Source organism: Ambystoma mexicanum, chromosome 7q (assembly GCF_040938575.1).
Source record: "Ambystoma mexicanum isolate Mex_15411 chromosome 7q, UKY_AmexF1_1, whole genome shotgun sequence".
Lineage (NCBI taxonomy): Eukaryota > Metazoa > Chordata > Amphibia > Caudata > Ambystomatidae > Ambystoma > Ambystoma mexicanum.
In genome coordinates this window covers 273,525,632-273,542,103 of record NC_090941.1, presented here as the reverse complement: position 1 = coordinate 273,542,103, position 16,472 = coordinate 273,525,632, and the positions used below count along the sequence as shown (strand labels likewise).

Sequence of the window (16,472 nt, the reverse complement as noted above, 5' to 3'; positions counted from 1 at the left end):
AAGGGACGTCATCGCAGCAGAGGCAAGAACAAGAGTGGCAGTCAGGACAGTTTCTGTTCCAATTGAATAACAAGCCAGTGAGGATTATATGCCCAGATACGCCGGAGAGTCAACAAAGTGGAGATCAGGGTGAAAGACAAGGAAGTGAAGCCAAGGAAAACTGGGAGGATAATAACGAGCTAGAGTCAGAAATAGAAGAAATATGGGACGATTTAGATGAATACGAAGAGGCAGCTGCCGCAGAGGGTTCCCCACTGCCAAACCGCCGTTAGCCAGACACATTATCACTACCATTATGGCAAAGTAGATTAAGACAACGAACAGGGATGATAGGAAACATACTGGTAAGTAAAACGAAAAAAGGGAAGACAAGCAGGATAGGAAACATACTGGTAAGTAAAACGAAAAAAGGGAAGACAAGCAGAACGGGAAAGAAACAGAAACTACAAATGCCACTGATACATAAAGGAGCAGGTAGGCCAAACTACATTCCGTGTGCCCAAATGGACAAAGCCAACTTGTTAAAACTCCCCCCCCCCCCCGCTGACGGGAGGGGCAGGTAAGTGGATACATGTATTTGAGAAAAACACGGCAGGTGTGCCATTAGCTATAGGTGATGTAAAAAGTCTATTAGTTTCAGCAATCGGGGACCAAGCAGACACAATCTGGGAAAGGGCAGGATTCCCGGGAGTAACCATGAGCTGTGACGGACACGATGGATCACCATTTAACAATGTTCGAGCACAAGTGTGGGATGCATTGCGACGTGCATTTCCAGACGTTCCAGATTTACATGCAGTGATGCAGTGCACGATGGAGGAGAACGAGGATCCTGCGCAATTCATTTTGCGAGTGCAAGACTTATGGAGAAGTGAAACTGGTACGGCATGGAATCAACCAATAGCTTTATTCTATTTTATCATTAAAAAGGGGTTGCCGAAAGAGGTACAGAAGGCCTTGGACAAAATAGCTGGGATCGAAGCCAAAGGGTGGACTGAAATTCAGAGCATAATTGTACACCACTGGAGGAGGATCAAAGAGAAGGAAAAGGAGGTCACGCAAAAGAGGATGGCTGACAAAGCAAAATTAGTACAGATGAAATTAGTGAAGGTCGCCGCCATTACTGCTAGTGCAACAGCAGACAGAGGAAACGAAGGAGAGGAAAACGCGGGAGGAAGGCCCTTTGGGATAGCAGCGCAGTGGTTTGGAGAGGACCAAGGACAGTAGAAAGGAGAGGAACAGCCATGCCAAGGATCGCAGAGGCAGAACAGGCCGGCCCAAGAAAGAGGTGGGTACCGTGGGCAAAGGGGAGGATACGGAGGAATGGGAAACAGAGGGTATGGTGGGCAGGGACCATGGGGAGGACAACAGGGGTCGTGTTGGAATTGTGGAAGATGGGGACATTATTCACGAGATTGTAGAATGCGACCACCAGGGTATTTTCAACAGCAACAACAACAGCCCATGAACAATGAACAGGGGTGGGGCTTCCCACACCCAGGTAGCCCTTGTGGAGCTCCAATGGGGAGGGGGGACAACAGGATCAATACTGCTATGACCCCCAAATGCAACAGAGACAGCCAGCCCCACAACAGCAGCAACAGCAGCAGCAGCCACAACAGCAAAACGCACTACAGCCCATGGCGAGACAAAATCCAGTAGGGAACATAAACAATAACCCTTTTGCAGCGGCCGCAAACGGTGCCCCTGCACCATTCCGCGGCGTAACGGTCGTGGGTGACAGCGTTTTTTCAATGCCAGGTCAGCAAAGATACCAAGACTAGGACAGCCCACAGGGAGAACATGCGTGTCCAGTCCTATCCACCACACAAAGTGCAAATGAGGAACCACTAGTGGTGGGAGAGATAGGAAACCAGCAGTTTATCTTTATGGTAGACTCTGGAGCAGAAAAATCATGCCTCACGGAAGGGCGGTTTCAGCTCTCAGGAAGAAATTTGGAGACACAGGGGTTCTCTGGGGCCATTTTAAAAGTTCCTTATACAAAAGATCTTGATGTAACAGTGGGGGGGGGGGAAATAGTGCGTGCACCCTTATTGTATTACGAAGACGCGCCAATCGATTTGATGGGACGAGACTTGCTCTGTAAGTTAAACATGACCATAGCCTTTACTGAAAGAGGAATAGTGTGCTCGACGCCAGGGGTATGCCCCGTACGGGCACTCTTGATAATAAGCACGATTACAAAGGAAGTTGCAGTAAGAGGGATTCCCATTGACATGTACATGTTCGTCTATGGAATACAGGTATTAGCCCGAGTAGTGCCTGAAATAACACAAAAAGAGTGGAGAATACCATCCGACTTTATATTCCGCCCAATCACACCAACAGATGTAGTGCCAGGCACAATTATGTCTATAGACATTGAGGCAGTTCAAGTTTCCAACAAACGCATTGTGGTCATAGGCCTGGACACGCAAGGACACGAGTGGAGAAGTGTGCTATGTATAGAGCCAAACATAATGCTAAAAGATTTAACTGATGAATTGTTTACGAATTGTTTACTGATTACGAAGGGGATGGAGAAATAATAATGGAAATAAGTATACATGTGACATTATGATCCAATACAGAGAAATACAAAACCCACTCATGGCTAACCACCGACAATATTTGAAGAAGACATGGCCAGGGTAGCACCTGAAATTTGGACTACACGGCCACACGAAGTGGGATTGTTGCACGAGGTAACTCCCATAAAGATAAAACTGAATCCAGGTGCCCTCCGACCCAGAGTGAAACAATACCCAATATCCAATATCCAAAGAAGCAGAGGAAGGTATTAGAGAAACAGTGAATGCACTCCTAAGCCAGGGTATTTTAGTGCCATCAACTTCCCCATGCAACACAGCGATTTTTCCGATTAAGAAAGCAAAAGGAGGGGCGTGGAGAATGGTCCAGGACCTCCGCCCACTCAATGACGTCATCCAAAAAGAGTTCCCTTTAGTGCCTAACCCGTCATCAATATTGTGCAGTAGTATACCAAAAGAGGCAACTTGCTTCACTGTCATTGATCTGAAAAATGCCTTTTTCTCTGTGCCACTCGCACCAGAGTCGCAGTACCTTACAGCTTTTACATTAGGAAACAGCAGATATGAACATCGCAGACTGCCACAGGGGTATTGCGAGAGCCCAAGCATTTTTAACAGAGTACTACGAGAAGACATTGGCAACATAGATGTAGTCGTCTGCAGCAAAACAGAAGAAGAGTGTAGAGAAGACTCAATAACACTGCTTAACGTATTGGCTGCCAAGGGATACAAGGTGGACAAAGGAAAGTTACAATACTGCCTTGCGGACGTTGTGGATCTTGGCCAGCAGATATCTAAAGATGGAAAAAAGAATACTACCAGACAGAGCAGCGGCCATTCGACACATTATTTTACCAAAAACGGTGAGGGACATGCAGACATTTCTTGGCATATGTAACTATTGCAGAGCGTGGATCCTCAATTACGCAGCATACACACGGCCAATGCTACAAGCGCTGAAAGAAGCACAAAAGAACAGAGCCCCAATAAAATGGACACAGGAGACAATTGCCCAATTCTCTCAATTAAAAGACCTTATTTCAGACGCCCCAGTCCTTGCAAATCCATTTTATGAAAGGGAATTTTTCCTGTTTTCACACAGCAATGGAACATTAATGACAGCAGTATTGACACAAAAGACATCGCTAGGCCACAAACCATTGGCATACTACAGTGGAATATTAGACCCAGTAATGCAGGGACATTTCGCTTGCGAACAGGCCCTCGCTGCAGCGGCCTTCGCCATTGAGAAAAGTGCCAAAATCGTAATGGGATGTTCAGTGACGCTATATGCGGAACACTCGTTATTTGCTATCTTGGAAAGATCAAAATCTACCCTCACAAAACAGAGAGCCTCTGCTTATGAAATAATAATATCAAGTCCAAATATACATGTGGTCAGATGCAAGACAGTGAACCCAGCCACATTCATTACAGAGCCATGCACAACTGAGGATTTACAGGAACACGATTGTAGCACATATGAGGGAGAGGGCGATGACATTCCCAAAGCAAGCGAAAATGCCCTTACAGAAGGAGAAATTTATTTTATAGACGGGTCAGCAGCCATAAACTCAGAGACAGGAGAGAAACATGTGGGGATGGCGGTAGTGCACATGGAAGAAGACACATATGAAGTGATTGTTCAAAAACGCCTCCCCTCACACTACTCTGCACAAGCAGCCGAACTGACTGAAGTAATCAGCGCGTTACACACAGCCAAAGATTGTGCCGTGACAATATATTCAAACTCAGTTTATGTCACCACCAGACTTCACTCAGGGCTATCACGTTGGCGAAGGAGAGGGTTCAGAAGAGCAGACGGGTCCCCTGTACAACATGCCACATTGCTAAATGAACTAAAAGAAGCTTTAGCAGAACCATCGGTACTAGCGGTGGTTAAATGCCAAGCCCATACCAATAACACAGATGCCGTCTCATTGGGGAACGCGGCAGCCGACGCAGCAGCGAAGGAGGCCTCGTACTTCAATAAGACACCAACATCAGAGTACATTGTAAAAACAACCACAGCAGAACAACCAGCAGAAGCATACAATAACACGCCCATAGCACAGTTGATAGAACTCCAGAGAAGGGCCCCACCAGAAGAGCAGGAGTTGTGGGGCAAACAAGGGTGTAAGCAATCAGCCACAGATCTCATTTGGAGACAGGAAACGACAGGCAAGGTAGTGATGCCCGTAGAATTATTAGAAGTAGCATTCCAACAACTGCATTTCCCAGCTCACGTTGCAAAACAACACATTGCCTCAGATATTCAAGAGGATTGGTTTGTTCCTAATCTACACAAATACTTGTCTGAATTTGTTATTGAATGTACTAAATGCCAAACATACAATTCAGGAATGACATTACGAACTCTGCGTGGCACTTTGCCACGCCCTACAGGTCCATTTAGAGAACTACATATCGATTACGCCGATATGGGAGAAAGATGTAATGGAGCAAGATACTTGATTGTGGTGGTATGCCCTTTTTCACGGTGGGTAGAAGCGGGCCCCTGTCCCCATCCTGATGCAAAACATGCTGCCAAGTTCCTTGTGCGAGAAGTATTCTCACGGTGGGGAATCTGTGACGTGATCCGTTCAGACAACGGCACACACTTTGTAAATGACCTCTTCAAAGAAGTGACCTCCCTTCTGTGGGTGAAACACAAACTATGTTCGATTTATCATCCAATGGCCAATGGAGTTGTGGAGAGGATCAACGGGCTGCTCAAAAGCAATTGATCGAAATTATGCAGCACTTTGAAAAAAAATTGGGTATATTGTCTGCCCCTAGCACTGTTCCAACTCAGAAATCAACCATGCAAGGCCGCACGAAATCGTGACAGGAAGGAGAATGCACACACCGCTCTCCCCTGTTAGGAGGGCGTCTGATGCGCACAGGGCTGCCACAGTGCTGGGAGAAGAGTTTAAGGAATACCTAGCACAGCTAACGCGCGCAGTACGCAGCATAGCAAAACAAATTGTTTCACCATTTACTGAAGACGTAGCAACAGACACCTCCATGCCGACAGCAGACAGCCCGGAGGGGCCTTTAATGCCAGGGGAGCAGGTTCTTGGCAGAAATTTTGTAAGAAGGTGGAATTCACCAAGATTTCATAGTCCATACACAGTGGTGTACAGCACCCCAACTGCAGTTAAAGTTAAGGGGTTAAAGTACTTGGTGCACCTCTCAGACGTGAAAAGGGCACACAGTGTTGCACCTCCCCAAAATGAAACCAACTGTGTGGATGCCATCACTGGCACAGGTTGACATGATGAGAATTGCAACTTAGACAGGGAAAGTATAGGGGGAAAAGCAAAGGTTTTACATATTTTGTCTCTCTCTCCCTCGCTCTCTTTCTTCTCATATAAATCGTGTTGTTTTTTCTATTTTTTCCTCATTATTTCCATGATGAAATGAAAAATAATTGTTAAATGCCTAACTGAGTAAAGAAATGAAAAAGAATGAACAATTGCAATTATGTTTCTTTTCATATGACTTAACAAATTTGTCTCGCCCACATAGGTTCAACATGAGCCAATGCGACGAAATGGCTGAGCAAGCTGAAATGTTAGATAGAAATAGGGATGCCACTAGGGCCAGTAGATTAAATAATTTGGAATGGGTTATAAAATATGCAGCCATACTATTTGCAATAATGATGTTTTATCTTATTTGGTATAATGTTGTTTTATATGTGGCAAATGAAATGAACAAAGGGGGGAGCGGAACTGATATGACAAAACCAGGGTTTAAACTAATATGGACTGAAGCAACGGCTATCTTGAAGGACACTTCTAATATTGAATTGAATAGTAAAAATATAACGTTGCCACTTGAACAATTGCACGTAAACAAAACGTATTCCATTGTTGAATAATACTGGAGCCAAGGAAATAGAGTGTGTATGGAATGTTAATGATGATAACTATTGGTTAACTAATTCCAGAAATACAAGCATGCGCGTACACCCACTGCACCAGAAACCACTACTGAATACACACGTCACCATGAACAACATAGATGAAGCATGGTCTAGAATATTCCCGCTGCAATATCCACGAGTTGGTACCCAATAAAAAAACAGAAGGAGGAGAAAAAGGGGGTGGGAAAAAACAGATCATGATATTTATCATAACCTAGGGCTAAATGAAATAGAGGACCCCCGACACCCTGACCAATCAAACAAATGGTATTCAGACATGAGCGCCGCAGAAAAGCAAGCAAGTAATGAAAGTTGTTACGTGTGCTCACTTATTCCTCACGCAACTGGAACCCCAAAAATGTTAATCCCACAGGAAGTACCCTTGTCTGAGGCCCAATGTTTGATTCATCTGATGCTGTGTAGAATAAAAAAGGCATTCCAAGCACACACGGTCAATATGGAAAAATTGGAGAACGAACAAACTTGCATCAGCAGACGACAAGGAGTAATCTGCCTCCAGGAGCCATTTTTCATTATAAAAGGGACAAGATATGCAGATGACAAGTGGCATGATGAAACGATTGAATGCAAAGCTGAGGGGCTTCGAGGACTGCCAGATGAAACATACGAATGGGCAAAAGAAACGTGCATCCCCATCTGGTCACAGCATATCCCCAAGCTGACATGGGTCACACCCCTGGAGAGACCCATAAAGATTCAAAAAGAAATACCACACAAACTTTGCTTCCATGGAGAAGGGAAGGGGAACATGGGAACCGTGCAGCAGTGCAATAAGACTTTAATAATGGCAGTTATGAAAAATGGCTGCATTAATGGACATATACTTGATCTGTGGCAAACGAGCTTACCTGCATCTCCCAGCATCCTGGAGGGGCACTTGGGCACTAGCCACACTTCACTCAGCACTAATTGTGATACCAGAGAGCCACGTCCAGTTTACAGCAAGGCCTTTGGCTGACACATCAACAGCAGGCCAATCGACTGACACATCGGCAGTAGGGCAATCGGCTGAACCATCGACAGCGCCCGATGAGACAATCACGGAGCCCCCAGCATACAAACTATTGTCAGAAGAAACCTTGAAAACCAAGTTGTCACGCAGCAAAAGATCCAATTATATTTCGTCCAAATCGTCAGAACTCCTTCCTGAAATCCCACAACAGTATAAGCTTTTCTCATCTGCAGAAACATTCTTCGCATCATTTCTAGCACCAGGCATTCAAGCAAGGGCAAACGCGAAATGGCTGCAGATAACACGCTCGGAGCTCATCCAGCTGGCCAACGACACTGAAGAAGGATTCAACATCATAAAAATAGAGCTCAGAGCATTGCGCCTGATGACGATGCAAAACAGCTATGTCTTAGATCTTATCACGGCGATGGACGGTGGCGTTTGCAAAGAAATTGGGGTGGGGGCGTGTTGCACGTTCGTACCAACTTCCGATGCTGATAACAGGACAGTGTCACATGTGATAACAGCAGTGCATAATTTAGGAGAAAGAATGAGAGCAGAAGGTGGAGTAGACAACAACACATGGTTCGACAATCTGTCTGTTCAGCTGGATACCATCATGGATGAAAAACGCAGCGAAGATACTCATTCCCATCATAGTCTTTCTTCTCCTAATATTCTGTGTGTGCCAACTGGGACTAAGATGCTGTGAAAATAATATGCCTAATTCATCAATGATGATGGTAACAGTGGGCCGACAGACAACGGTGGCTACCATGATAGATGCCCAAGTACAAACCGGAGAATACACCACACCACAGTATAGGATGACTGCCATCTATAGACATTATGGGGACGTGGTCGATAATCTACATTACACTACCATTAGAGAACCAAAAAACTTTCTGTGGTATAACGAGGTTTGGATAGATTTAGATGGGGATGATGGGATATACTTAATGGTCACCCCAGAAGAATATGCAAGAAGAGGTAACAGCTTAAGGAGTGTGTGCAAAGCATGGATGCCAATAAAGGGTACACCTGCTTGGGATGAGGCTGTGGCTGAAGCTGAACGCTACCGAAGGGAGAACGGAAAGAACGAGATAAAGTAGTTTGTTACTTTAGATGTAACGAAAGGGGGGAATGTATGGGAGCGAGGGGTCCTCAGGCCCCCTCGCATCGTATACTCCTCAGTACAAGGCTTGGACCACGTGCCTCCGGTAGTGGGATTGCCCCTTGCCCGTATGCAAAGTTAACCACGGTTGACTGCTACATAGATGGAACTACTGAGCAAGACACGGGGCATCCATCTTTTGTGCCCCCTTTCCACTCCATCTTGGGTAAACAGGACTCACTGCGATAGTACAGCAATGCTCAGCTCCCCTTCCACCGCAGCAGCCAAGGACAGAGACACACACACAAGGCGCGCAGGCAGCTGGCTAGACCCCACCCTTGCACTCCCCCTGCGAAGGAAAGCTCTGTGCATCCATTCTCACGCTGAAGCTGGAGAAAGTTGCAACAATCAATATGCTACAGTTTTCTTCCTCAAGATCACTGTTCGTCTGAGAACCGGCATGTGAACCAGGATGAGCTAAGCACTTTCTGCTCAATTCGTCCTCATAAACGTGCAAGCCATCCACCCCCATTAGAACAATTTATTGCCATCCTGACTCTGCACCCCCTGTAAGGTATTTCTTTCAAGTGCCAGACCCTCGCCTGTGCTGCGAAATCCACCCAATACACTCCTTACTAACCTTAAGCATTTTTACTACTATATATGCTTTTACTTGCACTAATGAGTTTGAAACCTAGGAAAAGATGCGAAACACAGCCTGATTCTTCTACATGCACAGTAAGTTCAAGGCCTTCAATTAAAGCCACGAATCACCCAAATTGTACTGGCAATAATCATTGTGTGTGACTTATGTAGAAATGTGACAAGTAGCATAAAATGTTTTAAATAATTTGTTATTTAGTGTGTAACATATTAGCTTAGGTAGTGACCACAGTGACCGGACCCTGACCTGCATGGAGCACAAGATGTTTGACGTCCGTCAGCTACTCAGCCAACCAGAAGGAAGAGATGCTACCCACACCTACAGTACCACACCGTCTGGCCAATCGGGCCCATTTAGCATTTTTTGTTAGAGTTACTTTAACTAATATAAATACAAGTATGATGTAATGAGATTTGGGAGAGTTTTTTGGGTCATTTCCTAGCTGGAGAAATAAACCATCCTTTGAACTCTTGCAGCCGGGTCTCAGTGCCTCTTTCCCCGACAAGGGGTTGTGTCTGCTATTTTATTTTTTCTCTCACACGTAGTAAGCCAGGGAAAGGCACCTACACCTTCGAGATCTTCACCTTCAGATCCACCGTTCACATGCCAGTGACTTTTCCCCTTTTCTTCCAATGCCTGGTTTACTCTCCAGCCAGGGCTTTTTCAGGCGATTCAAAATGTGGGCGCAAATCCCAGATTTACACTTCTCAAAATTAATCACTTTCTCTAGTATCCAGTCTATTATGATTTTCATACATTGGGTCAGCAACCCTTTCTCCGCAGTTCTTAATGTCTCAGATCCCTGGTTTGGACTTCCTTGATATGTTAACGGTACAAAGTATTCACCCTGAAGTACTCCAGTGTCCCAATCTCCTTCCCGGGGCTTACCGGTCTCCTTTGGCGGCTTCAGCGTCTCTTGCGTCTCACCGTTCTCACTGCAGCCTGCTCGCTGGCCTGGAGCATGTCACAGCTACTCCTCGGTTCACTTCTTGTCTCCTTCCTCGCTTGTCCGCTCCTGCGGCACCCGCTTGGTAAATCTTCCTCTGCATGACTTCCCTGGTCAACACTCTTGACAGCTTCTCCGCTCCAGTTTGCCGTTTACTTTCCTCCAGTGTCCCAACCAGCGTTGGGCAAGGCGAGTATCTTACTCTGTTCAGGTGAGCCGTATTTGAATGTTCCGGCACCTGTTAATATTCTCCAACGACTAGAATGCGGTATTTGCTGCCCACTTCGAGTGACCTTCATTACTCCAGCCCTCTTCCTCGTCTCAGTATTATTATGGAGAGGGGGGATGTAAGTAAGATTGGCGATTAGTTATAGTTGGAGACAATCCAAATGACACTATACCATTTAAGAATGGGCAGAGGAGAGATAAATAAGAGTTATCAAGAAAACCAGGTAAAGGTCTGTTTTTATCTAACCTCTTTACTCTGCCTCCCCAGAGTTTTTCCTCCCGCAGATAGCTACCTCCAAGGTCAGAGCCATGTAGCTTCTGCCTTCCCCAAGCCACGTAAGGGAAGCTTCCCTCCAGGGAGGCACAAGAATACATAGATTTACTTTCAATAAAAATGGTTCTGAACAGTGGGGAGGGCTAGGGAATGCTGGGGAGAGATAACATTCAATGGGCTGTACCTCCAGGTGATCGTCCTCATCTCCATAGGGTGAGTGTCTCCCGATGAGGTTCTCCCATATTAAACTGCCCCTAGAAGGACTATTGGGTAGGGGCCGCACCTTCCTAGCCTCATGCAAAAGGGCTCCCATTGGGGAGAAGTGATGGCACCTTGTGAATCATAACAGTACCTACTGATTTACTTACACACAACTAACTACTACAGTACTTTCCCCTCTTTGTGCAAACTATTCTAATCCACTCCAGGGACAGAGTGCTGTGAATGGAACCAAATCCTGATTTGAAGCACATCCTGCTATTCCAATGGATTTACAAAAACATGTGGCATGCACACTATGGCAAACTACCAGCATCCCTTTCCATCCAGAGAGATCTAATACATACCTTTACATATGCACTTCCAGGCTGACATGCACTACTATTTGAGCACCAAGACCAACCCACACAACTTTGTCTGTGTAACTCAATCCTAGCTAACACTACCGCTCAGAATAGTACAGGAAATGAATTTCACGTATGAGGCGTGTTTCCATTTAGGATTCAACAAAGCATTCCAGTGGGTTTTATACCCATCCACCTGGTATTTGACAAACTACATTTTTACCGGTTTGATAGTCTTGAGCATCCGGATCCCAAACTTCTCGATGTTGCGGTGGGCATCAGCAAACTTAACAAAGGCTTCACTGGCTGCTGGTTGGGGCTCCCGCACCCCGATCACAGAGAAGACATCTCCGAAAGCTTTGATGAAGCAGGGGGTTTGGGGGAAGAAAAAAAAAGAGAAAACACTGAAGACTCATAAAATGGGATAAGGAGACATTGGGTTGAGGAGGAGAGTAATTGCAGACATTCTTCAAAGCTGCACAACAATAGGTTTTAGTGAGACTTACTGTGTAAGGTCCTCTCCTTAACCAAACTAGTTGCACCTTCCTTTTAGTCAGCAAGCAAAGATGTACCTGTTCGATGGTCTTCTAGTTTACAGTCAACTCTACACTTTTACTCAAAAACATTGTGGACCTCTGTGTTTACTTAACACAGTTACAGTTTGTTGATTTCTTTATATGATATTGTGTTATTTTACACAGCCATTATGAAAAGCCCTCAGCAACCATGTCTCTGGTCTGTGATATAATAAAATCATGAAATGAGGTCCTTTATATTGGTCTGCAGTTGTATGGACTGTTTGTTCATGGCAATCTGGTCACAATGATCAAGCAAATATATTTATATTTAAAATAAAATAGGGGGTAAGTGGAATGGAGGGGTGAGAGAAGGAAAGACAAGGTAACACAATTGTATGGCCACAATCAAATATCACAATTAAACAATTTGTTTTAAAAATATTGCAGGTGTAACATGCTAGAACTGTCAACATCTAGTCTGGATATGGGAAAATCTCTCCAGTGCGCCTTCTTTATTTTAGGACTCCTAAAAGTTGCAAGTGAACAGAGTCATCCTTCAAAAATCTTTATTTTACAAATGACAATAATGTCTCACCCTACTTAAATACCTCAATCTGCATTCATCAATGAGTCTCCACAAATGCAAAGTTTCAGAGTTTGTCCCTTGGACGAAGGACACCAAGACCATATGTGGCCGTCCACTATCTTATCAGGTGATAGATTACAAGCTGGGCCAAGTTAAATGAGAATGTCATTTTCCAAAACAAATGTTCAGGATGGTTTGCTGTAGATTGGATAAAGAAAGGGGTTTAAGAAGGCAAAGGCATTGGATGCAATGCCGCTTCCACTGTTTGCAGGCTCAATTGTCCTAGTTCGTCCAGCTCAAGAGAAGTTGCGTTACCCCTTTCTGGTATTGCAGGTTATGGGGACCCTAAACTCTTCTTCGCTGCGTGATCTAGATGGAAGCTTTACTGGGTCCCATACCCAGGACAAACTTCGGTGCAAAGTCTCCTGAATAGGCAGGTCAGTGAACGTAGTGTTGGGGAGGAAGTGGTCTTCCTCTAGCCACAACTAAGGTAAATAAACTCCATCGAAACAAAGAAGGGACCAGCCCCCTCCACCACGAGCTGTGTAGTATTCATATAACAGAAAATTAGACGAAGAACATCGCCCATATTTAGTCCATTTTGTTGTAGGCCCAGAAGCCATTTCTTACTAGGCCTGAAAACTGTACCTCTGTGAGGTTGCAGCACCCACACCCACAGCCTCTCACACAGAGGGACCAAGTCAGCAACACATCAGGCCAGCTCCGCACGAGCATTGATCCCACGGCAGTCAATCTGTTCCCTGTCCTCCCAATATTGCAAATACCTAGTATCTTTTCCTAAAGAATGTGCTCTGCTACGAGCGTGGGACAGAAACCGGATCCTGCACAATGACAATCCATCTCCACTAAACTCTCCGTGTTCCTGTGACCCCCACCCCGCCAAACCAGAGCCCACCGGGCCTCGCAGACCCCAACCCCCCAAATCATGCAGATAAGCATCTAACCCCCTTGCCTAGACCATTTCAGATTACCCACCACAGATGTAAGCCATGAAGCAATACATCTCTCCCAATAGCAACATATGTCTGTATCATGAGGCACCAGGGCAGGTGGACAGTAGATCATCCTCCCGGGAGAGACACTTGGGTGCGGGAACTGCAGTATAAATGAAGCCCTGAATGTGGAGGTCGGCATGTTGCTATATTACCCTCTCCCCTCAAAGTACCCCCTCGTGTATGATGTTCAGGTATCTGCCATTGCTCATAAAGGACTAGTTCCTGGTGTTTAGCTTAGATAATTAGATTGTTTCGCCTGCCTTACCCGACCTTCATCGCACAGAAGAGCCCAGCTGACCCACGTGCACCAAGATCGACTGGGAAACAGCAGCCAATTAGCGCCTAGCATCCCATATGGAGCAGGCTTAACTAAAAGTCCCTCACCAACCAGCAACAAGACTTGTGCCTTATATGGATTTCATCACTGATGATGCGTTTGACCTTTTTAATGTGCTGCCCGTGTACATTTTGGCAGAGCGCTCTTGGGCAGCAGAGTTCTTTGCTGGCATACTGATATTATATAAACTTTGTTTTCCTTGCAAGCTATCTCTGGTATTATTCCCTGATGGGGTGTGTAATTATTGGAACACGTGTTTAGAGGTTGGTGCCTTCAGTAGCTAACGAGGAGCGCTAGAGAGGACCCCATAGGATATGGTTGTTTAAATGTAAAGCACACCTTTTGCCTGATGTGGTAGCTCCCTGTACCTTTTGGTTAGTGTTTTCCCCTTAGCCAGGCTTAATCCAACGCCTCTGATTTTGTGTTCTGCCTTAAACTGCCTTATGTCTCCTAAGGCAGTGGTACACATATCTAGGCTGGTGGTGGGCTTTTTGGGTAATATGGCTTCCAACTTGTAGAATCCATTTTACCTGGCTCAGTATCATTTTGACCCACTCCTCCAATCACAAAATGGAGGTAGTCTGTCTGCTTTGAAAACCTGAGGGATCACATAACTATCCCTTGCTTTTATGCGTGGGTATGGGAGGACGTGACCATATTTCGTCACAATGGTGCCTGTCCCTCAGGACTAGGGATGTGGCCAGCCTGAATCCATTTCTAACTAGCAAATGCAGATGCCTGTATGGTAAAATGTGGATCCCCTTTCTTTGTGTGTCAGCCCTTCTTGAATGCCTGGATTTTGTCTGCTTGGAGGGATGGTCAGCCATTGGCTGACCTTACCTCGGTTTGAATGTAGCATGGCAGCTGATTTGGTGCTGTGTTTACTCACTGGCTCCAGCGGGGGGTAAAACCACACTAAACTTTCTATTACAGGAACTCTGACCATACACTCCTGAAAGGCCGGCTGCAACGAGCAAGGAACAAAGCTCTTCACCAGCACCTTTTACGCTCCACCAAATCGGAGAGCAAAGCTATGCCCATGACCAGAAGGAAAGATGTGCAGCACTTTTAGCCCCTGATCTGGTGGAGACAACCTGGTCAACTCTGCTGCTCAAAGGGACCTTTCTCCCTAAAGCTCCTGACCACGCCTGCATTGCCTGACCCAGACGTGGGAGTGCCTTTATTGCCAGAGCCATGAATAGACTCCATATGGACCCGAGATTCGTCATCCGCGGACATTGGGCAACCAACTTGGTTTCATTAGATCCAGGGACCTGTGCTACCATTTGTTCTTCAAAGGCACTGAAAAACTCCCCCCCTACCCTAGTCCTCCTACTGTGGTTTGCCTCTATACAGTGTGTTTCTGTGGGCAAATCTCTCCATTGAATCCTCTCAAGCCAACCCATCCACTGAAGCTGAATCCACAGATCAGGAAAGACAAAGGAACCCTGGGTCACCCACAAATGATAACAGCTTTCTCCCCTTTCTGCTTGTTAGGTAAGATTTTCATAAATGTGAATAATGTTCCTGACCCGTGTAAACCACAGAACATTTTTGCCTGGACTTGGTAATTATTTGTCCTTGTCCCTAGGTGAGTGGGAATTTTTTTACCCCCTCTCTCAGTCTTTTACTCTTTTTATGGGTGACCTTTTTATGTCGCTCTATAGTGTGTGATTGGAGTTATAGTTTCCTATAACTTTGGGCCTAGGCTGGGTTGCCCCTTTGTGCTTTCCTTTGTAATTTATTTTTAATGTACTTGGGTGAACTAATGTTCCCAAGGGGTAAAGTGGGATTTACATTCCATTTACATTTTATACAGCGAGACAGGACACCCCACCTTATGAGGAGTGCTAGAGAGATAAACTATGTTCCTTTCTTACTTACCTTGGTAACATTTTTGTTACAATTACAAGTTAACTTAAATGGTTGGTGGCAGTGTAACTACTCATGACTTTTAGTCATTATTACTCATAGGCTGTCAAATCAGCCGCTGTAATGCACAGGAGGGTCGCCATTCTGCTAGAATGGTGGGCTCCTTTTTTTCGACAGTTCTCGTTTGCTTGTTGTTTCTGAGGTCTTCTGCCATTCCAGGCAGGAACGACCCTGGTGGAAGTTTTGTCTTTTGCGGGAATACTTTGTATTACCCGCAGAGGCTCCAGAGTGTCTGAGAAGGCAGGAAGCGAAGGAGGAATCCAAATTTCCACAGCCCTTTGTCCTTCACCTGGCCTGAAAGGAACCAGTTCCACTGGGGGGCTGGCTGTCCTGATTGGATAGCCAGACGGCCCCTTTCTGTAAACCGCAGGGAGAGTTTGCAGCAGTTGTGCTGTAGTTTCTGATAAATACTCTGATCCTAGAATATGCTGACAAGTTGACCACGAGAAGCAAATCCAAAGAGGAAGAAACAACACCTGTAACCATTTCCAGTGACTGAAGAGCCTGCTGAATAACCAGAGTCTGATGTACCCCTTCCTTCCAAGTGACCTGGGGGTGTCCCGAATAAGACTACTCCTACCCAGAGGCTGCTGAGACCCACTAGTCTCATGATGACCTGCATTTTGAGCCACCCCTCAACATAATGCTGCCTTGCTGGGCTGCAAACCGTCACTACCCAGGGACTTCGAGCCTCAGTGCAATGCATGGTCTTCCGAAGTCCGATTCCGTCTGAAACTGCTGGACCTCCAGAGACACGATTCTAATCCCTGAAGTCCACTCATCAGAGTGCAGGACCGAGAGAGTGAAGTGAATCTGACAGCGATATTCATTTTTAATCTGG

The 16,472-nt window shown here is 45.6% G+C and overlaps 1 protein-coding gene across 5 annotated transcripts in view; it reads right to left on the bottom strand.

Annotated features, from left to right (window-relative positions):
* Window positions 1-16,472, bottom strand: part of PICK1 (protein interacting with PRKCA 1) — a 422,731-nt gene that overhangs the window by 246,724 nt on the left and 159,535 nt on the right. For all 5 annotated transcript variants that reach the window (XM_069639885.1, XM_069639883.1, XM_069639884.1 and 2 more), the window contains one exon: window positions 11,466-11,599. In XM_069639885.1, coding sequence (XP_069495986.1) covers window positions 11,466-11,599 — 134 coding nt within the window. The remainder of the gene's footprint in view (window positions 1-11,465; window positions 11,600-16,472) is intronic.